Source organism: Xiphophorus couchianus, chromosome 15 (genome assembly GCF_001444195.1).
Source record: "Xiphophorus couchianus chromosome 15, X_couchianus-1.0, whole genome shotgun sequence".
Taxonomy (NCBI): Eukaryota; Metazoa; Chordata; class Actinopteri; order Cyprinodontiformes; family Poeciliidae; genus Xiphophorus; species Xiphophorus couchianus.
Genome location: NC_040242.1, coordinates 10,812,809 through 10,836,857, shown reverse-complemented (window position 1 = coordinate 10,836,857; position 24,049 = coordinate 10,812,809). Strand labels below are relative to the sequence as shown.

Here is a 24,049-nt window from a genome sequence, read left to right as displayed (position 1 = left end):
GTGCCCCCAAAGTTGCAGCTTTGGGGGCACACATGATGCCGTGTTATTGGATCTCCAAGTTACTCCTCTTAGACAACAATTCTCCTGACTTCCTCTCCTTCAGTGGAGAGAAATAAATAAAGGAATAAAAAGTGGATAAATCCGCATGTAAATCTTCACTTAATGAGATCTAACTCCAACTGGAGGCTTTGCCATCACTACTTCTATCTTCTGTATCTTTCAGCTGCAATGGTAGCCACCTTTAAGTGACCTTGTGGTCACTTAAACATATTTTCCATATTAGACCGTTTTTCAGAATGCTTAATAACTCTGGAGTGTTTTTCTGTGTATGTATAGAACTGGTCAATTCGTCAAAATGTCCTATGTGAATTAGAGTAATCTTGTTGACCAGAGACCAGCAGCGGTCCCTACGCATTAACAAAATTCACTTATACCTCGTGCTGGCACTGTCTACAATTTTTGTGAATCATTACAGAAGAAAATGGTTCACAAGAGATTTGGGACTGTGAACTTCAAAACAAGAAAATGGAGAGGGGGGGCAGGAGAGCTGATAGGAGGAATATGAAACAATGCAACGTTTTTGCCATGTTGCTGGAGCTCAATGTTTGCTTAACTTTGAATATTCAAATCTATTCAAACTCATTGAAGCTCTGAAAGAACATCAGTATAAAGTCAGTGAGCAGCAGTCGCACATGCTAAACTAGAAAATGCAACTAGTAGTAAAAAAAAAAAAGATCACTCCAAAACTCCATCATTGTTGACATCTAAATACGCAACTTGAGACACGCCTACTGACAGCTGAAAGCGTCCATGTATTCAAGTCATCCCTGGAGCAAATCAAGGCCGCATTGTCTCCAGAAAGAGATCAGACTACATTTACCTAAGCGTACACATGACACCAGGGGAGTGGCTCCAACAGCCTGTAGTTTACTCCATTGTGTAGCTCACTTTGGCTTCCATCTGATGGTTTTGGCCCAGTTAGTCACAGAACACTTTGGCACTCAGCATCTCAAATTACTCCCCATCACAGAATGACAATGAGTGAGAGATGTGTTATTCAGTTTGCAGCATGCAGTCATGAGCTCAAGATGAAAAATGAGAGTCCTTTAAAAATATTTGTGCAAACTCAGCACATTTTTATTCATATGCTTAGTTCTACTTTTTTCGATTTGATGTTGCTTTCTGCCATAAACTGTTAAGATACTTTAAATTTCTTTAAAAAAAAAAAAAAGGAGGGAAAATATTCTTTAAAGACGGAGCAAGAGAGCATGTCCGTCCCTTTCCCCAAGCTGCAACTGACAGATATGAAATCCAGCTAAAGGAAGAAAAATCCTTTCCATAACTCATTTGAACCTTCAGTTATGCTTTGAATGACTGACCCTTTGGCAGAAGCTGTGGTTCAGCTTGTTAGCAGCAAGAGGGTTGCATCTAATAAGAGCATGATCATGCTGTACATGAAGGCAAAATGGGTGAAACAGAACAATCAAACAAGAAATGTCAGTAACTGACATTTTTAGCTTGCAAAGTAAATAGATGAGATCAATGTTAAAATGAAGAAATGAGGAATCGGGTGGTGTAAACGGGTCACTCTGATCCCACTTGGGACATCTTGTCTTTTAGCCATGTTGACAGAGACGAAGACGGTCAAGCAAATCCTTTCTGGAGATATACCCTGTCAAGTCATTTGAAGAGCCTGTCAGCACCCTCTCTTCCTCTGGGTGAGAACTTGAAATAGAGAGGTTGAAGAGACAAACTGGCTACTGTACAAGACAAAAAAAAAAGATAAAGCTGACAAGGGTGTCGAGAAAAAAGAAGAGTCATTTCTCTATACCAAACAGCTACACGCCTAATAATAAGCAGAGATTGTGAAGGTGATTTATGCGTGTCAAAATGTGAATGAGGCTGGAGGTGTATTTTTCTCCTTTTCATAAAATTACTTTAGAAATGGTTGCATTTTTACAGAGATATTTAAAAAAGGCACTAAGGACATGTGTAGAAAAGGTGTGCGATGACTGCTGCCGTCTCGGAAAGTGTAAAGGAATACCATTAGGTACAGTGCAGTTCAAAAGCATTCGATTTATTTTTGTGTGCGCAGTTGCAGGCCTTTAGGGGTATATCTCTACTAACTCTGGACATCTAGAGACTGAAGTTTCTCCTTATTCTTCTTTGCAACACGGCTCAAGCTCAGACAGTCTGGACAGATTGTTCTGTGAGAAGCAATTTTCCAAGATTATACAAATTGTCAATAAGATATAGGGTTTCAGTTTTGACTTGAGCCATCAAAAACAGTTTGATCCAAACAAATTTCACTCTCCTTCTGTTTGTGTGCTGAAGGTTGTTGTGGTGAAAGATGAACCTCTGTCCTAGTCTCAAATGTTTTGCAGCCTCACCAGGTTTTCTTCCTATATTGATCTGTGTTTAATCAAGCTTTCAATCAACCCTAATTAGCTTCCTTGTACATGCTGAAGAAAAATATGCACACATCATAATGCATCCACCACCATGTTCCAACATCGAGATGGTTTGTCCAGGGTGGGTGCTGTTTTAGTTTTAACGCATAGGACTCATGAAATTTAATTTTCTTTGTTGTAATGTCACAAAATCTGAAGTTCAAGGATAATGAATACCTTATCAAATCATTGTAAAAAATGTAATTTTATGAAAATATTTTGCAATTTTTGCCACTCATTTCAATAAACAAAGCAATAAAATATTTCAAACCTTTGTTATAATTTTGATGGTTATGACTTATAGAAATTAAAACATAGAATTCAGTCTATCAGAAAATAAGAATATTGTGAAAGCTAAATACGGTATTCATAGAAAGTTGAGTGGAAGGAAAAAGTCAGGCGCACACGCCACAGGGATAGCTGCAACCTTGAGAAGATTGTCTCACAAAATCCATTCAAAAATTTGGAAGAGCTTCAAAAGAAGAGCCTCTATGCACAGACAAATCTTACAAGTGGGCTATAAAGGTTGCATTTTTTTTGTGTTACTCCACTCCTGAATCACAGACAACTTAAGAAGTGTCTTACCTGGGCTTAGTGTAAAAGGATCAGGACAGTTGTTCAGAGGTCCAAAGTTCTCTTTTCAAAAGAAAGTCAAGTTAGCATTTCATTTGGGAATCAAGGTCCCAGAGTCTGGAGCAAGAGTAAAGGGGTAAAGAACTCATGTTGATTCCATGTTCATCTGCTGGTGTTGATCCACTGTGTTTTCTGAAGTCTACAGTCAACATAGCAATCTACCAGAAAGTTTCAGAGCACTTATTGATTCCTTCTGCTGACAAGCTTTATGGAGGTGCTAATTTCTCTTTCCAGCAGGACGTTGCACCTGCACCCACTCCTAAAGGCACCAAGAACTGGTTCAATGACCATGGGGTTAGAGTGCCTGATTGCCCAGAACCCCCCCCCCCCCCCCCCTGACCTGCACCCCACAGGGAATCGCTAGGGTATTGTGAAGAGGAACAGGAGAGACACCACACCCAACAATGCAAATGACCTTAACACCTCAGCAGAATCACAATGCAAAGCCACAATAATCAAAACTACAAGAAATAAAGCCTTGAACTATTCCACTCTGTGTGATGAATCGGTATCACTTTCTGAAATGAGTGACAAAAAACACCCAAAATTTTCATTACATTTCACTTTTTGAGCTGTGCTTGGAGGTAGAAAACCATGGAGAACAACTAAATCCTATTTTGATGAAGTCTGTTTCAAAAAAAAAAAAAGGAGGAAAAGCACAGAAACTCTACCTTTGCCTCCTCCCACTTAACTCTCGGGAGGTGGTAGATACAGCAGTAGTAACACACAAGGAGCACCAGTCAGTCAGGCTAAGCCATGCACTGGTGTCTCTCTGTCAGACCAGTTCAGTCAGAGGACAGAAGCAGCATTATTGAGCTGTGGGCTTGGCCAAGAGGAGGAACAATAGCTCCTGTGTGCCGGACCCTCGGGAGCATCAGAGCAGCTGGGAGATAGGAGGTCCGTCTGTGGCTCCACAAAATGCCACGTAAATGGGAACTGCAACGTTGCTCTCTTTGACTTCACCAGAATCTCTGGCACACTTTCTCAGCTTTTAATCATCTTTTTCGCTCCCCCAACTCTGTGCATGCTCCGTCTCTCCCTCCCTACAAGTTTGTGCCCCCCCTGTCGCCCCAGCACACCTCAGAGGAGAGACAGAAAGGAGAAAGACAGAAAGGGAGAGACTGTTCTTGGTTGCATGAGAAACCCAGAGACTGGCAGAGGATCAGAGCAATGTCAACAAACAAGAGAAGTCCAAAAAGCCTCTGCAGGAGGGTTGCCAAAACTGTTCTCTCACAAAGAAGAGTGCCAGCCAAGCAAGAATTCCATATCTCAAAGCAAAAAAGGTTCACAGGAAACATCAGATAAACAGGGGAACAGCCCGGTTCAGTTGTGGGAATGAAATGGGTTTCAGTGCATCTAAAAGTGTTGTTGTGGTGTCATGATGCCAGACCATCATTCAACAATGTCAGAGCTGATTGGGAGTGATTATGTTATCTACAAGCCACTTTTACACCCAACTAACATGATGAATATTCTAGTCACGTTCTCCTTTCAAACACATACATCTCTGACCCCATATTTATTACTGATATTGATGAGGTGTTTAAAGTTTAAAACCTAATGTCTTCTGAAAATGTAAAAAGCTGATCTGAGCTGAATAAACTGATTATTGGACAGTTGGTGAAATGATTAAGTTCTTGCATATCACGTTCAGCTACAATACCAGCAAAAACAAAGAAATAAATTAAAAAACAAACAACTTGTGTCCCTCTTGTATCTTCATTTCATTTGACTGTTTCAGTTCATAGGAGACACAACTAATCCATTGTCATAACCAGTAGGACACCAAGATATCTATCTGCGGACAGATAATTCATTCATTGTAAATCATAGATCTGAACCTAAAAGAACTCCACACAGGGTGTTTTTTACTTTAATATCATGTTGTGAACAAACCAAACAGTTATTTTATGGTGAGAGCAGAGCCAGTCCAAAGCACAGACACAATTTTAACCGCAACTCAGATAATATTTACTTCACATCTTCCAGTTAAATTGCTTAAAACATTTTACATCCTATGTAACAATCACTGTACTGTAGTTTGTAACTGGAAAGCAAAATATCTTAAGTAATTGAATTTACAATTAAATATTCATTCATGTAAGCCACATTTTGTTTCAGATGTTGGGATAATTCCAAGTTGCAACATTAAAAAAAGGGCAGCATAAACAGCTGTGCTATTTTACAAGCGTATCCCATTTAATAAAAAAAAAATTTTACTCAGGGGAAAAGATTTTTAGAATCTTACTGCACTTACAAATACAATTTTAATTATTAAGTATATATGGATCTATTTGAACTGAAATCATATTAATAGGTCTCAGTTCTATGTTTCAGAGAGATTGCATATTAAAAAGGGTTTTTATTGGGGGGAAAAATATATATATTTGGTTGTGCGTGGAGCGGCAGAAGCAGAGGCTCTGCATCATTTATACAAGTTTTAAATACCGCTGACATAATTTGTACAAAAATATGAATTTGTAAACCTGATTTGTGTGCTCTTGGGCGCACTCTGTTGGTTAGGGGGACCTAAGCAGCTGCCAAGTTCACATATGGATCAAGCTGGCTTCCATTAACACAATATTTAACTCTTCCATAAGGTTTGAAAGAACATGCTTCCAAATATATTCTTGATAGTTGTAAAGTGACTACCGTGAAGGATCACATCAACTGAATCATCCAGTGCAAAGAAGATCTTACAGTTGCACGGAAGATTAAAAAAATGCACACAAGTCACAATAGGACTGGGTTCAGTGTGCATGCTTTTCTTGTCGCACTTCTAAATAGTACAAAGACGGTTTCAAATTTCAGAAACCATGATTTTTTTTTTTTTTTTTTTTCCAAGTGGGCTTCAACCTACCATCCCCCCATGACAGTTTGCAGACGGAGCAGGCTTGGAGAAAGACCCCGGCCCCTCATCGCGGAGAAATTCATTCCCAGCGGTTTGACTCCACCGCTCTGAAACTCTCCGTCCACCATTCCCCGGCTACTGACATAGCAGCTGGCGTATTTATCTCGGATGTTTCGATCGTGTCTGGAAATTTGCGCGGCATCGTACAAATGTGTTCTCCGGGTTTCTTGCCAATAATTCCTCAGACTGTGCATGTATGTCAAGACACTGCTGCAGCGGGAGCTCATGCAGATGTGCCGCTGAAATTGATTACCCAGCAGTCCCTTTATAAATCTGACCTTCATTTAAGCATTAGAAACACGCATTTGGTACTTTTTCGAGAATTTGATCACTTTGGAATCGCATCAATGTCACGTTTATCATCTGTATGTGGGGTTAAAGTGGGAGTCACAGTGTTGAATTACCAAGACCGTTACTAGTCTAGCAGCTCCAGTTTAGGTCTAATGTTACAACATGGTGACTCTGTTCTGAGCCAGTAAGTTCAGCTGAATACTGTTGAGATATATTAAGGTCCATGCAATGTTATTAGAGTAGGATTAAAAAGTGGCTGCAGCATTACACGATGTTCAAACATTACCTGATAAGTTGGTTAAAATCCCACTTATTTTCTTTCCATCCTCACGGAGCTGCACAGCGTGCCACAGAATCCAAGTATTTAAATCTCCGGGTCAGATCCATGGCTGCACCGTCTCTGATATCAAATGCGCTCCTGCTGGAAGAGGCGGCGGCGCAGAACAATCCAGCCACTTTTTTTTTTTTCTGCAAAGGGTTTCTTTGGCAAGATATTGCCTAAACTGGCATCAAATGTGTTCCGGTCCAACTAGCTGGCAATTTCTTAACATGAACCCGTTTTCGGGTTTAATCCCATGCGACAAAGGTTGTCTCGGCAAAAGTAAGGAGAGTTGTGTTAGGTTTGTTTGGAGGAGAATGTCCCCGCAACAATCAGCGCCGATGGTACGAGCCACTCCATTGTTGGGGTTCGAGACAGAGTCCCATGCTGATGTGTGATCGTGGGAGGCTCGCGGACAGCGCGTGCGCTCGCAGTATTGGCTAAAGTGCGGAATCGTCATACTGCGCTGTCCAATCGATCCTACTGTAAAATGTATTCATCTCCGATCCTTCAGATTATGATTTAGTGAATACATTAGCCCGTGTAATACAAAAAATAGAAATTTTAGGAATGATTGCATGGAGCTGAAAGATATTTGTAAAACTATTTTCATTGATTTCATATATGGGTCATGTCTTGTGCTTTTTCAAACAGACAACATATTTTAAGCAAAAATTACAGATCAATAAAGAAAAAAGAAAAAAAAAAATATATATATATATATATATATATATATATATATATATATATACAAACCCACAACTTTTTTGGATAAAGAACAAGTGAAGATAATTGTAACTTGGCGCGTTCAATAAAATACAAAAAAGGTACAAATGTATGAATAAAGGAATATACAAACAGGTCATTTTTATTACGACCAACATGTGTCTTTAATAATGTGTAAGTAACTTACTGTGAAATAAGCAAATGAGATTGTGTGATAAAATTTAGCACTATTCTAGCATGACCCATCCGTTTGTTTTTCTTGTTTTTATCCTACTCCCTTTTAATCATATCGTTCACAGATTGATATATTAATGATGACGGTAATTGTTATGATTATTTTGTCAATGCTGTTTTGATGTTTCAAATGAAAAAAGTAAAGCGAACAAAAATGTGCTTAAAGCTACTTGTTTAAATGTCCAAACATAAACTCTAGAACTCGCTACAGGCTGTTTTAGTAAAAAATACTGTGGTGCCAAAATATTTATAACTTATATCCTTAAAAGTCTTGAACTCTTTACTTTCTTACCTTAGGTTATAAAACCCAGGTAGAGTTAGTGATCTGAAAATTGCAGTTGTAGCAGTTTCTATCCATTTTTCATGCTTCACTTTCAGTAATTTTATGAATTCATTCAGCTGCTTTTTACCTGATTCTTTTTTATGCACAAGGTAGAACTTTTGTAACAACATTAAATCACAATCCTGATTCTGGTAATTAAGTTTCAAGTTTTATTTCTGCCCGTATTGTTTCCTCTTTTTTTTCTTTCAGCGGATGTCCCGCCTCCTGCTTCCGGTGACTTCACAACATTCAACATGTCTGCCGCCATAGCTTCCCTCGCTTCGTACGGGAGTGATTCCGACTCCGAAAACGAGTCAGAATCCAAAACCAGTATCGAGAAAGTTGATCCGGATCATCCGGATGCCACGGCTCACCTTAAACCTCTGCAGTCTGGACCCACAATGTCTTTGGCTGTTCTTAATTCAGCCCCGGAGGTCGCTGTTAAGGTAAGCTAAGAGATGCAGGCTAGCTAACGTTAGCTTGACGTTGGCGGATTTTGTATTTAAACTATAATACAGCCAACTTCATCTACTAAATGCAAAATGAGTAGGAGAGCAGCTTAGCTTACACATTTACAATTGTTGCTTTTTTATTTTGCTGATGGAGATATCTGGATGTACTACAACAGCATTAATTGTAATGCAAGGTTTAGTTAATCGCATTTCTTTCCAAATAGAGAACAACCTTCAACTTCTAATTTCACTGGTTTAGTATTTTATAACTGTGAGATTAGTTGGTTAACATTGTTGGCTAATTATTTATGTCTCCATGTCAGGAGGCTGTTGAGACTGGCATACACTTGGACCCTTCACTGAAAGAAGTCACTTATAACCCAACATATGAAACGATGTTCGCACCTGAGGTAAGTTCGACAAATATATTACAGAACTACAAACTAACATGTTTGCACGTAAAATGTACACATGAAAGTCAAAAGAGTTTCATGGCTAATGTCCAAACTTTTAAGATAGAATTAAATGTTGAAGCAGAGACCTGGTAGTAGCTTTGTTTAATTTCATTCTACTCTATGCGGATGCTCAGTCTGCATTGATGATTCACTCACATCAGTCTTCTTAATACTTCATGTATAAGACTAAGTCTTATTAATTCAGCTAAATAAATATATGACTAGGGCAGATAACCATTGAATACCGAGTAAAAAAGATGATGTACGGTAACTCAATGTACGTCTTACACCTTTCACCCCCTGTAGACCTTCTACACAGAAGAGAGTTCATTACCTACTAAAACAGGACAGGACATGGTGTTCCTCATTTTTAGATATGCCAACATATGTGGCAGGATAGTCAGTTTTACAGCAGCAAAATAACTCTTTCTAATTAGGCTTCTTTTGGTTTCCATTCTCATTTTTTTCCTGTTATTATTATTTGATGAATTAGCAATCAAAAGTCAAGATTCTTTTTGTCCTTTTGTCCTGAAAATGTACACCTTCTGTCTGAGCAACAGTGGCAAGTCCTTGCAAAATTGCATGTACAAAAATAGTTCATATTGAATTGAGCCGATGTGCTGAGCTTTGCTGTAACCACTGTGAATTATGAAGATAATATTTTCTTGGGAAAACATTAGTTTCACTGCTGCACTTTGAATACAGATTAGTTTATTTTTGATGGCAAGATACTTTTGAAAAATCCTTTGGTTGGTTCATAGCGTCTGTTTTAAAAAAAAATCTTGTTCATGTTGACCTCTGATTTCTCTTTTTTAGGAGAAGTGATCTTTGTTCCTGACCCCTCTGCCATCTTATCCATTTTTTATTTTCTCTTCTATAAATCACAAAGTCGGTTGCTATTGAAATACATGTTATTTTACAAAAAAGAGGACAACTTGTACTAGAAAACCATTTGGTCAGAAACACATGATTTTTCTTAAATCAATGAAAGCACTGTGCTAAGTGCTACCAAGTAACACTAAGACCAACACTTTTTGATGATAATGATAATAATTGTTGGCTCATTTCATTTTAGTTTGGGCCAATGAATCCGTATAAGTCCCAGCAGATGTCGGCCCCAAGGAACATGCTGTCTGGCTATGCAGAACCTGCTCACGTCAACGATTTTATGTTTGAACAGCAAAGGAGGACTTTCTCTACTTATGGTAAAATGATCTATATCCTCTATGGTAGGTAGCACACCATTTTTCTAACAATGTTCTTCTGTCTGCTTGTAGGTTATGCTTTAGATCCTTCTGTTGACACACATGAAGCTTCCTCTTGTAGCTATATTGGTGCTGTGGAAGAGGCTGAAAAAAACAAAGGTGTGCATTAATAATAATTATCTTTTACATTAGTTTGTTTAATAACTTTGATATAAATATATGTTATTATTAAACAATTGTAATACCTCTTATGTAATCCTTCTTTCCTCCAGGACTGACTGTCTTTGAAAGTGGTCAGAAGAAGCCAGAGAAAAGGAAGAAGGTCAAAGGTGGGGACGCAGGAGAGATTGACAACTTCCTGGGGCCGTGGGCGAAATATGTGGACGAAAAAGATGTGGCCAAACCGTCAGAGGTGAAATATTGTTTTATGTGCTAGAAAACATGTTAATGTAACTTGATTGCTGGCTTACGTAATGATTTACTGATCATTTGTAACATGTAAATTATATGTGATTGTCTTTTTAATCACAATTAGCAAGCAGACTGTCTGTACTTTATTCTTTAATATAATTCATAGCAGGAGCACTGAAGTTAAAGGCCTTCTAATAGGACAGTTTTTCTGCAGCTACTGAGAGGCATCTGTATAGGCCTTTATATCCAGTCTAATGTATTTCTGTACATTAGATCAGACATTTGGTGCAGCAGATGCTACTTATCACTGACTTTGTGACTCCACTCGTCCACACAGCCATGTTAAAGCCCTCATAATCGGGCATTCATTTGAGATTAAACTGATTCACTTTGCCGGGCCTGTCTTTGTAATTATATATAATATGACAATTGTTGGGTTGTTTCCTCATAATTAATTTTATTGTACAGGAAGAGCAGAAAGAACTTAATGAGATCACTGCTAAAAGGCAAAAGAAGGGAAGGAATGAAGACGAGGCTCCAGGAGAAGAGAAGACCATTCTTCACGGTAATTAAGATGCTTTTATGTTTTCAATGGCTTTTAGTGAAATTAATCAAAAATATTATTTTTCCACAGTTAATGACTAAGAGGAGTTAAATTTTCTCTCCTTTTTTTGAAATGTGTTTAAAACATCATATTTTATGTCTTTCTTCCTGTCTGCAGTCAAAGAGATGTATGACTACCAGGGCAGGTCATACCTCCATGTTCCACAGGATGTGGGCGTCAACTTACGCTCTACAGATGCTCCAGATAAATGTTACCTGCCAAAGAAACAGATTCATGTCTGGTCTGGACACACCAAGGTAAGTGGAAAAGGAGAACATGGGGGTTTGTTGCTAATGAAGTAACCTCAAAGTGAGTTTGTTGATATTTCTATGGTTTCTTTCTCTGAAAATTTTGACATGCAAAAAGAAAACTAGAAACACTGAGCGTGTTTGTCTCCATGTCTGTTTTGGATTATTCAGTCTTTGTAAGCGTTTTGAATTGAAATGTATTCATGTGTGGCACATTATTGTGTAAAGTGTGACTTTACTTTGAAAACCATTAACCTCTCGGGTAAATGTTATTAACTGTCACACCTAACAGCTTGATAAAACTCAAAACTGCGCAGTACAATACTGTATAATATTGGTACTGACAAATACTATCATAAGAAAGAGATAAATAAGTAAATTCATTCTTTCCATGTTTGTTTATTTCCAGGGTGTCAGTGCTATCCGATTATATCCCAGGTCTGGTCATCTTCTGCTCTCCTGTTCCATGGACTGCAAGATCAAGGTATGTTATCAAATTATCTAATAACAGAAGGTCATTTAAGCAGCACATACTCTTGATACCCTCAAGATAATAGATGTTAATAATTTTACGATCTGCATTTATCTTAGGATAATACAACCCAAATTTTCCAATTTAATATATGTTCACTTATCACTCTGCTGTGATGTTGAAGCAGAAACCAACAATGTTGGATTAAATGACTAGAAAAGAACAGATGTTAAAACCAAACTTATGTTTTGTGCATATGTCCATGATGCCAATTTATATTGATAGAAAAGTCTAAAACATTGAGTATGAGTAGGACATTTTGGAATGGAAATACTGTAAGAAACCAAATCAGACTAAGCATTTTTTTTTCTTCATCCAATAGTGGGAAATGTGTTTTTTTATGAAAATGTCAAACTTCCACTGTTTTGATCTATAAGCACATTAATCAGAAACGTGTTTGATTCACTTTTTTGTATCTAATTAACTGTTTAAGGTCATTAGATACTTTGATGTGCTTTGATTTATAAATGGGGTTAATTCCTTTGTTTTCTCTTGGATACAAAAGAGCAACCTTTATCAGCCAGCCTGCAGCACATATTTTACTCATGTGGTATAGCTATTAGTTTCACCCTGGAAAAACTTGATCAGTGCATTTGATTATTTTGGTTGACTATTTTAGTCAAGACACAGCGTTGTACAAATTTGCACAACATTGAGCACATAAATGCTCTGTACTGATCAGGCCATGTTTCGATGTGTCTAATTCTCTCTAGCTGTGGGAGGTCTACGGAGAGAGGAGGTGTCTCCGCACATTTATTGGTAAGTAAGCATTTTTTGTTAAATCTATGTTTGATTTTAAAGTTGTCAACTGGTGATGAATCTTTTTTTTTATGTAATTTTGAGTGCTGCATCCATCAAGAGTTCCTGACCAATAGCATGTCATCTGCAAACATGCTGACAGAAAATATGCTCAAGCTCTGAATAAACATAGCCTTTTGGGAAATGCACGGCAGTGACAGATATGAGCTCAGCGTAACTGGAACATTTAAATCTGCTGACCACTGACAGAGATGCTGTGTTTTAAATTTAATTATACATACAGAGAAATATTTATTATTCCAGGTTTGAGTGTTTTTAGGCTAATGCAAGCAAGAAACTCTGCTACTCCTCCCTGACAGCACACTGTCAGGATAGAGATTGTTTGCAGCTTTGGTTCTGCTTGTCAGCTCCTTCACAGAACATGCATAATTCAGCAGCCCAGGGGCTGAAGGGAACGAGGGGCAAGGGAGGGCACAGAACATGGAGAGGCGGTGTGGAGGGAGAGAGGAAACCCAGTTATTAATGAATGAAATAACAAAAGAGTCAATATGTAAGGCAATACTGATAAAAATCAATCAATGTATCTGTCTGTCTAGATATCTATCTAGATATCTAGATATATACAGCTTTATATATATATATATTTATATACATATACACAATTTATCTAATGCAGTTTGAGAAGTATTTAGTTATGTTGCTGGGTGAATATTAACATTGCTCTGCATTTAATGATCAGCTATGTACCGGTAATATTTATTTTTCTATTCTGAAGTTGTAATATTTTTCTGAGCGATTCGACTCTTTCCAGTACATGCACATTTACCATAAATTAAAATATACAGCTTACTGGTCTTCTATTTTAAATGCATATGTCGCTCTGTAAACTTCTGCTTGAAGTACCCACTTTGACTGAATGCTGCACAGAATGTGGACTGGTTTGAAGCACCCAACCCGAAGGATCACTTAGAACAGGGAACAGCGAGAGTAGGGAAATTCATGAATATCAATCAGTGATATTTTCGTATTTTAATTCAGCCTGGGACACGGGGGATATTTGCTTACTTGTGTGACCTGTTTTCAGTGGTAGTAATGTATGTGCGTTTCTGCACACACATCAGCAAGGCTTTCAGTGGCGGTGCTGTTGCCTTTGGTCTGCCAGCAGGCCTGGTTAGAGGAAGAGTGCAGACAGGTGCTTAGCCTCAGTGGGCTCTGTTATCACTGTGGAAACAGCATACCTCTGATAAAAGCTGTTTTTAACAAGGGAGACAGCTGCAAATAGTCAGACTGCAGGGATCTCAAATCACCTTCCTGTATGAGGAAGAGCCAGACAGTTGAAGACAGGAGTTAGAAGAAAAATAGAGCATGCAAACACTGAAGACGTAATTATGGCTTGTAATTTTTGTTTTAGCCTTTCCCTCATTAGGCTCTGCTAAACATTTTCCCTTCCTCATCTTCCCCATGTGGAATCATGGAATACTTTTGCCAGAAAGCAATAAGTCATCTTTGTTGAGTGTAAAAATATGATTTTATTGAGGTAGTTGTATGCTTATAATTGCTTCAATTTTGTTGTGTATTAGGTCACAGCAAAGCAGTGCGAGACATTTGCTTCAACAACAGTGGGACTCAGTTCCTCAGTGCTGCATACGACCGCTACCTTAAACTGTGGGACTCTGAGACAGGTAAGCTCCATCTCTTACATCTCTACACATTTTGCTTCTGTTTACCAAGATTCATTTGGAGGAACCAAATCGGTATTTCAGGGAAATACCGCCATGTTAAAAATTGATTGATATCGACTGATATGGATGCTAGTCCCAATATATTATACATTCCTAATTGAAATCTTGACTAATCCACGGATTTGAGGGAATCAATGTATCAATTACACAAAAAGAACAATGTATTTTGTCACAATTTTCTTTGACAACCTCTTATTGAATCCCCCACAAGTAGAATTTGGATTTTTGGCACTTGAAATTTAATATCCAAATATAGGATTTTGTAGAATATTACATTTTATATACAATATCCTACCAAGTCTTTGTGACTGTGTTATTGCACACATGGATATTGTGATGACACTGTGCAGCACTAAATGAGAGGTAGTCTAATAAAATGTAAATGTAAATTAAATCAACAATTCAGTGCAAAAATATTTACAGTGGAAGTAAATTTAAAACTTTGAGAAATAAAATAGGAAAATGGGAAAAGTGCTGAATTGACTTTAAACGTTTCAGACATAAATGTACTGAATTAAAAAAAAATATTTGATTACTCTTTACCACTTAAGTACACCAATATCTTCACAAGCTTGGTCTAACATGTAAAAACACAACATTCATTTGTTCAGTCTGTGGAATTAGAAGTCAATGTAAAATAAATAATAAAGAAATTGACAAAAACAATAGGTTGACTATCTTGGTCAAACATGTAAAAATAAACTGCAACAAACCTTCTTCCAAATTTTTCAGAAAGTGCAATTGTGAATTCTAAATATAATGTAAAATACCGGTAAATAATAAAGCATTCCATTGTTCAGAGCACTAAGCATAGAAGTAGACTGAATAGATCTGCCCTTACGGATCGGTCACATTGTCACTGATATCTAGAATTTCTTACAGTATCGGGACCAATACAGATATTAATATCGAATTGGTGCATCTCTAATTTGTTGTTTATAGACCAGTCCAAGTTCCGATTTAAGATGGCTGAACAGATATGTTGCTTTGTCATGTGGTGCAGACACCGCCAGGAAGCACTTTTGACATTTATTGCTGTGAAACGCATTTTGTTAGCTTTTACCTTTAGACTGAGTCTTGATTGAACTAAATAGCAAACAAACAGCTATCTTTGTCTATGTCTCTGTGTAAAATGAATACTCTTTACGTCCTCCCTCTGTTCTGTTGAAATTTGACACCCCTTTAAGTTGAAGAATGCTTCTCCAGCAGAGGGCAGAAAAGAGTTTAATCCCCCACTTGTTGATTTGTTTAAAAAATGATATTTCTTAAATTGTTGTCTGTTTTGTTGATTTCTGTGTGATAGAGATCATTTATCTAACTCTGTCCCAGTAGCAGGTAGATTTGATTGAAAAGTCCTCATTGCAGTTTTGTATTCCTTCAGCACACTATCTTCCTCGCAGAATGACCAGAAGTAAACAGCATTTTCTGTTTTCCAGCTGACTTGTCGCTCCTCCTGCGGATTGAGCTCCACAGCAATAAAAGTTGCAGACTGTGTCCTTTAAGTTGTGTACAGCTTTAGTGTGCCTTAATGGAGAAAAGAAAAAAAGAAGAAACAATGGATTTTTCTGGAACCCTGACTTTCAATTTACTTCCCTCTCCACAGGCCAGTGTATCTCTCGCTTCACAAACAGGAAGGTACCCTACTGCGTCAAGTTCAATCCGGATGAGGACAAGCAGAGTCTTTTTGTGGCTGGGATGTCGGATAAGAAGATTGTTCAGGTAAAGGACAGCGAGCAATCTGCTTGTGTCGGCAGGGCAGATGCACTACAGTTTCCATGTTTTGAGCCTGAGCTCACAGGAGCATGAACTACACTTCTCTCTCAAACTTCAGCACTTGTGTACATATCTGTGTGGAACTTGCAGGGGGATCAGTGGATGACAGGACTAGAGCAAGTCATTAATCACAAGTTGCACACAAGCAGTGAAGAAAACAGTGTAATGTAGTGCAACCATCACATCACATAAAAGTTTGTGTGGTCATAACATCCTGAGGACAAATGGAGCTGAAGGGTTTTATATATATTTCTTCTAAGAATAGACTATTAAAAGATATGTAAAAAGAAAGCACCAGCTCTGCTCCCTAACTATCGGTATGAACTGTATTTGTTATCTCAATCGGGGCTAACGTTAAATCATGCAGCTGTCCTCTGGGCGACGAGCACAGATGGCTGCTGGCCTCAAGGGGAGGATTTAAATAAAAGAGCACAAATGAAATTGGACAGAACTGCATACATGTTTTTTGTTTGTTTTCTTGCCTGGGGGTGGGAGCATCTGCGTGGAAACTTTTTTACGTCTTAATTCATGCAAGATCTTCTCCAAAAATATATTGATGTTCAAATCCGAGGCCGTTTGATTGCTATTCGCTGTCATCACTTCACTGTAGTTGAACAATTTCTCAGCGCTGACACAGATTGAATATTTCCTCAAAGGAGGAAACTCCCACAGTCATCCATCTGATCTTCTCTTGGCTTAGAAAAATGTATGCTGACACTTTTTTATTATGGTTGATTCTTCCCTGGCTGTTCAGATCATCCTGTTTGTTTAGACTTGTTTGGGGTTTGCGTGTTTACTTCCCTGGTTTCTGTTTTGCTTTCTGCTCATGTTTGCTGGACAGTGGGACATCAGGACTAGCGAGGTAGTTCAGGAGTACGATCGCCACCTGGGTGCTGTCAACACCATCACCTTTGTTGACGAAAATCGCCGCTTTGTCAGCACGTCAGACGATAAGAGTTTGCGAGTCTGGGAGTGGTGAGTACAGACTACAAATTAAAGGATGCGGTATCTTTGTCTTAAATGCTCCATTTTGAATATCCTTAACCAGAATATGAACTCTTGATTATGAAATCCCTATTAATATTCACTTTTATTTTTGTTGTTGCAATGCTAATGTGTCCTGGTTTGTTTGGTGTCAGCAAACAGTCAAGACAGACCACCAACAATGATATGTTTATTGGCTCCAGGGTCTATGGGGATATAAACAAGCTCTGCTGTTTCCGTCTCAAAGATTGTAAATATTTATATAAGGCCTTAATATTTAGAATAAGGAGTTTTATCCTCTGCTTTATATTTTTAGTGCTAAGAACCTCCTAGTTTCTTTTTCCAACTGCATAAAAAAATCTTCTATATTTTTAAATTTAGAAACAGAGAGCAAATGTGGATCTTGAAAAGACCAGAAGAAGCCAATCAGCTGTAGTCTGAGAGTCTGTTTTCCACATTGTCTCCTGGGAGACAAAACCGTGGGAGTAAATCAACGTGTTGTTGACCAGATTAATTGCCTGACAATTATTTGAATTGGCCAGAAGACGCATATTGACTGAAGAGAAAGGTTGGGCACAGATTTACAGATTAAAAATCCACAAGACGTAAATACCTATATGTATTTAAGCTTACATGTTTTTTTTCATATATTTACATACATCAGATGTGTCTGGGAAATAAATTAATCTAAAGCAGTGGTTTATGATTGGGGAACAAGCATAGATGAAGGTTTTTAGGATAATCAATCTGAGAGTTTAGCTTAATATTTGTTAACATGCGCCTGAGGAAAAAAATAAATAAAGTTATGAAAATAACTGTTGCAATTTATGGTCAGCAAACTTCTCTGTCTTCCATGGTTTCTCTGGTTTATTTCAGTTTAAATTAGCCCTTTAAGCAAGAAACATTCCAGCTCAATTTTTACTATGGACCAGATCCTTATAAAATTCTTGTTGTCTTCTCACTGTAAACACACGTTTATTAGTCAATAATGTCCCTTAGACAAAAATTGTATTTGTTGTTCCATTTCTCTCTACAGCTCTACCACAGGACTTCAAAAACTTTACTTGTTGAATTTAATTTGAGTCCTAAAACACCTCATACTCCTTGTTCAGATTTTCAGTACTGTCATAAATTATATTTTAAGAATTTATTTTTGTAATTTAAACAAAATAATCAAATGTATATAAATAAGTAGAAAGTTAAACAGACAATAAAGTTCTATTTCCTAAATGTGTTTATTTTTATGTTTAGGGGATTAAAATCAAAATGTTACATTGGTTATTGGTTCATTTGACATAGGAGAGTGTCTATTTCTGTACTTTTTTAAATTGTTCATGTAATTAAATAAAGTAAATAATAGCTATGACATAATTAAGTTCAGAATTCCTGTAGTTCTTAAATTGTTATGTAATAAAAATCTTAGAGTTCTCTTCCAGAAATCTACAGAAATAATGTTTCCCATCTTTTACTTTCTTATTCCCTCTTATTAGTTTGGTGAAACTGCTTTCATTTAAATCCAGCTGTTCCCCTTCACATTAGAAGACTGATATAACTCAGTGTAAACAGATGGCAGGATCAGTTCAGGATTAAAGCTCTTAAGCACACTTCCGATGCGAATGTGCTGAGAAAGACACAGAGAGACATTAGTGACATTGAGTAACTTTATTTTTTTAATACTTCCCCAATGACCAAGCAAAGCCCTTTCCATTCATAATGACGGAGACAAACACAGAGAGCTGTAAATGTGAAAGATGCTTCAAACCAATTAAGATCAAATAGTTGCACATCTCTGCCAAAGCAGACAAACAGAGAGAGCATGAAAGGACTGGCGACAGCGTGAGGAGAGCAAATAAGGATTTTGTAAATAATTGGTTGCTTGTACAGTCATGGTTCAACATCAAAAGCTTTCAGATTTTATTCAGATATTTACGTGCTCTAACTAGACTGATAATTTTGCTGTTCCACAGCTGCTGTTTTGCTGTCGGTGTTAAGTATTTTCAAGCTCACAGATAGAACAGCAGAGGTTAACAGAGAGGTTTATTAACTGTTTCCCTTTGGGGTTATGGAGGCTGAACCGGTGTTTAATCTGTCGTCATATGGGATCACCAGGCTTTGTGTCTTTCAGGGACATCCCTGTGGACTTCAAGTACATCGCTGAGCCCAGTATGCACTCCATGCCAGCTGTGACTCTATCTCCCAATGGTGAGTCGCCTGATTATTGCAATAAAAACAAAATAAAAAACTCAAATACACACAAACTGCAGCATAGAGCGGAGGACTCGAGGGAATACAAACCTACATTATCACACTGATGTAGATTCATACTGCCCAAGGTTGGCCATTTCTCAGAGGAGTAAAACAGCATGAGATCTGAAGAACAAGTTGGTATAAACTGAGCCAGTCTAAAGAGTTTCTGGTCTCCAAGCCTGCTGAGGTTGTTTCTGTATTGTTAGTAGACTGGATTTCTGAATTTCTCAGACTGAAGCTTCCCACCTGGTTACAAACTTTGTGAATTGCTATAAACAAAGACCTCTGCATCTGTTGCAAACCATATTATTTGGCACTGGGAAGGGCCGTATGTTTTGTTCATTGTCATGATTACGAAATCATAATACCAAAGTGTTGTACAATATTACAGAAGACTGCTGACTTGTCATTTGTCAAGCTGGCAGATATTGAGACTGGGGCTGGACGATATGACAGAAGTCACAATGAATGTGTTTCACATCTGTCTATAATTATTTGTTTTGTATTGATTTGTTTTCTGCTTTAAATATATGAACTGGCGATGTCACCTTTCCTGTTTTATGTACAATTTTCTTATGAGCTGTTGCACTCATTTTCTCTTTTCACTCCGCATCATTGTCTTTTCTTTATAAGCACTTATGAGCTCCTGCTGCACAGGTTACTCAATGGGTTGTTGCTAGGTTACCAATGAGTGAGTGAGTTAATTGATGCCACCTGGTCGTGAGAGGTTGAGCTACTAAAGCTTTTCCTCTGACTACATCCCCCAGAATGCTGTGTGGTTCTGGACCAGAGTTCAGTGAAATTCTATTGGACATATTTTCTTTTTGTATTGATGATGTATTTTTATCACAATATATATATATATATTGATTTATTGCCCATCCCTAATTGATACCCACTAAAAGAGGCTAACTCTTTCATACACTAATCCAAGCATACAAGTAAGTGAAAAGAAAACTTGTTATAGAAGGGTGCATTAGCAATAGGGATGGATGCAACCCAGGCTTCCTTAAAACCTCAGCAGAACCGCAGGCCAATCACCTCTATGTCACAAAGTATGGTGCTGTAATTATTCATGCAGAACAAGCCCTGACTAAGTAAACAAGTGCTTGAAAAGAATCATATTGTGTATGCAATGAATCTATATAACAGGAGTTTCACTTTAGAACTAAGTTACAAATTAAAGAAACTTTAAAATGACACTGATTTATTAAGGTCCACTGATACACCAAGACATAAAATCGTAAAGCATTTAAATCCCAGATGTACCCGTCCACCTAAAGCATCTAAACTACAAACATTTAAAAGTGCTGATAGGGAATTTTTTTTTGACCAACAGACCCAGACCTGCTGCTTCTCTTTCTCCCCCCTTTTTTTTTTTTTGCAGCGATAAGCAAACTGTTTCCTCGGTTTAGTGTCATAATTAACATACAGATCTGAACGCGTTATTGATGTTCCCATTAGAACCCGCCAAGGAAGTGAAGAAGTGCGTCTTTCCAAATGTCAGTCTATTCCTTATGGGCAGATCTATTGAGCCCAGGCATGTTGGAAATTAGTATTATGATTTATGTAGTGCAGGCTTGCTGCTGGCACTGTGTCTCAGTTGTACTGAATATTGATGTTGTCAGATGCTTATTAAGAACAGATCAAGATGTGTGACAAGGGCATTCGGGGTTATTATGCAGATTTTGCACACTAGGTTATATTAATCTTGCCTTTTTCTATTTTGTTTGCAAAGCTTTGAGTGGGAATAGAAACTGAATCTGACAGCAACCAAGTTGTATAAGGAACACTAACAGAAATCGACATTCCACTTTAACTCCAGCTCTTGGTTTTCTAATTAATAGGCTCTGTGTTGCAGCCCATCATCTTCAGCTAGGGCCTTACTCAGCTTTTTCTCTCTCTTCTCCACCTGCCTGAATCCCTTTCCCTTCATGTTCTCTTTTACTCCCTTTCCTTCTTCTGGTTGAAGTTTGTATTTGTCCCAACATGATTTGTTTTTCCTCAGTGTGTGAATAATGAATGTCTTCTCAGTGGGAAATTATTCAATTTTCTCTTATGCCTAAATGATACCTAGCCCCCCCTCGCGCCACTTCTACAGTCTCTTGTTCTTTTGAGTCCCCTGCGTCTTCCTATTTCACTAAAAGTTGTTTTTGCTCTCCTGTTCCTATTACAGTAGACATTTTGGGGCTTTTTAAAGCTTCTTTTTTTTTCTGAAGAGGAATGTAACACGCACGTACACACTGACTGGATACCTTGCTTTCATACCTCATTAATAATCATGTTCCTGTTAAGAGGTGCAGTGAGTTGTGTGACGCTCTGAAAGTGATTTACTGCTTCCCTTTGCTGTGTAGTGACTTGAAACTGTCGTCATGTCAAGAGCTGAAACACAGCGCGAAACAGATTATAATTGAGCACCTAATGATGAGAAAGCCTTCCTAATTTTCTAAAATTGCTTCAATCTTTCTAATTTAATGAAGGTAGAATGATGGGTCCATGCCCTTCTTGGGGAACTGTCCTCCTTTTATTTTAAAAGTTTTATCCCTGAGTCAAGTTTTTGCTGTTTTTCTAGCTAAAATGTTTGAGTCCTGAATTTAGATGCCAGGTTTACAACTAGACTGGCAATGGCATAAAAGTACGACATCAAAGATCTCAGTGTCTGCTTGTTAGACCTCTGGCTGTACAGAGCCATGCAAATGAGGCCAAGTAGTGAGCTAACAGGCAATTTAAAATGTTCTGTACAATCTTGTAGCTTTAATGCTACTTCACTTGATAATAAACATTTTTCCCCCCTTAGTTTTAAACATCTTGTGCTGCATTGGCGACACTTTTAAACTGTGCTTGGGAAAGACGAGTTTCTCCCGTTGTTTACACATGCTTGTTTCTAATTTCAGGTAAATGGCTGGCGTGCCAGTCCATGGACAACCAGATTCTTATCTTTGGAGCCCAGAATCGCTTCAGACTGAACAAAAAGAAAATTTTCAAAGGTCACATGGTAGCCGGCTACGCCTGCCAAGTGGATTTCTCCCCAGACATGAGGTAGGGTGTTTTCTGATTGAACGCAATGGTACCCTCACGGAAACCAGAAGAAGTTTTTACAAATATCAATGACAAATAAAACCTATGAATAAATTAATGAAAGTACAGCAGTAAAAAAAAACAACAAAAAAAAACAAACAAAAAAACTGTCATGGTAATGTTTAAATGTACTGCCTGTCTAAAAACAGAGAAAGTAGACTTTAAGACAAACTTACTACATGGCCAAAATAGGTACTGATATCTTGGCAAGGCTATTAAGCATATACAGTAGCAAGCTTTTATAAAATCATTGTCTACTGAAATTTTCCATCATGCTGTTCATGCAGTTTAATAGGTGCCACAGAAAATGGCTGTATGAAGTACAGGGTTTTCCCCAGTGTATTATAAACTTGGTGGGCCACCAGGCTTATGATGCACTTTTATCTAACAAGCAGAAATAAAATATTAAATTCAGTGTGTATTTATTTTAGATTTTTATTTTAGTCCATCTCAAAGTCAAAATAACAGTAGTAGTTACAGGTAACAGTCTATCTATAAATGTAACATTTCAACAGAGGGTTTTATTACTATAAGGCTTCCTTATTAATTTGTTTTGTAAGAGCTCAGAAGAAAAAAAAATCTATAATAACATGAACTTTGGCAATCCAGCTTCCTTTTGATTTAATTTTTGTCCATGTCTCACCCACCACTGCCCACATTGGTTTACAGGTGCTCCAACTTCCTGTCATTATTCATTGCAGCACCACAACTTCTGACCAAAAAAGACTAGATTTTAAAGCCACGTATTCCACCTTTACCCTCCAACTGAACCGTTTTTTTTCTTCTAGCTATGTGGTATCGGGGGATGCAGATGGAAAGCTGAACATCTGGGACTGGAAGACCACCAAGCTCTATCACAGGATCAAGGCTCACGACAAAGTTTGCATCAGTGCTCTGTGGCATCCGCACGAAACCTCGAAGGTCATCACCTGTGGCTGGGATGGACAGATCAAACTCTGGGACTAACTGATGGCGTCTAAAATTATGTGCAGAAGTCAGTGATTCTTGGACTTTATTAAATAATTTTGAGTGAAAGCCAACAGGCTGGTATCCAGTCTATTTGTTTAAGTGTATTTTTGTATCTTGAGATAAGAGCTCAAATATGTACATATTATATTGTGTGTGTACAAGAATGAGCATATTGGAATCTTTAACAATGATATGGCGAAAGAAATATTATAGGGTCGACACACATTTTTCTATTTGTAGTAGTGTTCTGTGTTCTTTTTTAAATGTCTTGTTCTACAAAGTGTTTTTAATCATCTAAACATCCTTTTGTGGAAATAAACATTCTGCCCATTTCCTATTTTAGAAATCAAAACTGATTTGTGGTGCAAAGTGTATTTCTTTAACCATCATCAAACACAGTCAGGAAAAGATATACAGTATAAACTGAGCGTGTGTAACATTTGATCTTGATCTGCACTCAACAGCGGTGTGATTTGATATTTTATTCTAGATCTAGAAATTAGACCCACAAAATTCCCTTTACCCTGAGCCTGACCCCTGACCTAACGCAAGGCAAATTTATTTCTACAGCACATTTTGAGCAGCAAAGCAACTCAAAGCGTTTTAAAGGATCAGGAGGAGAAATGACAACAAACCAGCAACGTGAACTCAGATAAACGTTGGGTTGTTGCGGTGATGTAAGAGGAAAAAGAATAAAGATAAAA

General features: G+C 37.8%; 2 protein-coding genes across 4 annotated transcripts in view; one reads left to right on the top strand and one right to left on the bottom strand.

Annotated features, from left to right (window-relative positions):
* The window catches only part of wasf1 (WASP family member 1), a 58,502-nt gene extending 51,491 nt beyond the window's left edge, over nt 1-7,011 (bottom strand). The window contains exon 1 of one of the 3 annotated variants that reach the window (XM_028040541.1): nt 6,572-7,011. The gene's annotated coding sequence lies outside the window, so the exon portion shown is untranslated. The remainder of the gene's footprint in view (nt 1-6,571) is intronic. The other 2 variants (XM_028040543.1, XM_028040542.1) reach the window with 2 other exon arrangements.
* Nucleotides 7,012-8,112: 1,101 nt separating this feature from the next.
* Nucleotides 8,113-23,701, top strand: cdc40 (cell division cycle 40 homolog (S. cerevisiae)). The gene is made up of 15 exons (XM_028040493.1): nt 8,113-8,332; nt 8,662-8,748; nt 9,869-9,998; nt 10,071-10,157; nt 10,271-10,410; nt 10,878-10,974; nt 11,131-11,270; nt 11,671-11,745; nt 12,507-12,552; nt 14,133-14,234; nt 15,898-16,013; nt 16,909-17,042; nt 19,177-19,253; nt 22,193-22,337; nt 23,165-23,701. The coding sequence occupies exons 1-15, from the start codon at nt 8,141-8,143 to the stop codon at nt 23,340-23,342; spliced, it is 1,746 nt and encodes a 581-aa protein (XP_027896294.1). The 5' UTR covers nt 8,113-8,140; the 3' UTR covers nt 23,343-23,701.
* The last annotated feature ends 348 nt before the right edge of the window (nt 23,702-24,049 follow it).

Coding starts and splice junctions, on each gene's coding strand:
- cdc40 (XM_028040493.1), top strand. CDS start 8,141: ATGTCTGCCGCCATAGCTTCCCTCGCTTCGTACGGGAGTGATTCCGAC. Junction 9,999..10,070: donor GAGGACTTTCTCTACTTATG/GTAAAATGATCT, acceptor GTCTGCTTGTAG/GTTATGCTTTAGATCCTTCT. Junction 16,014..16,908: donor CGGATAAGAAGATTGTTCAG/GTAAAGGACAGC, acceptor TTTGCTGGACAG/TGGGACATCAGGACTAGCGA.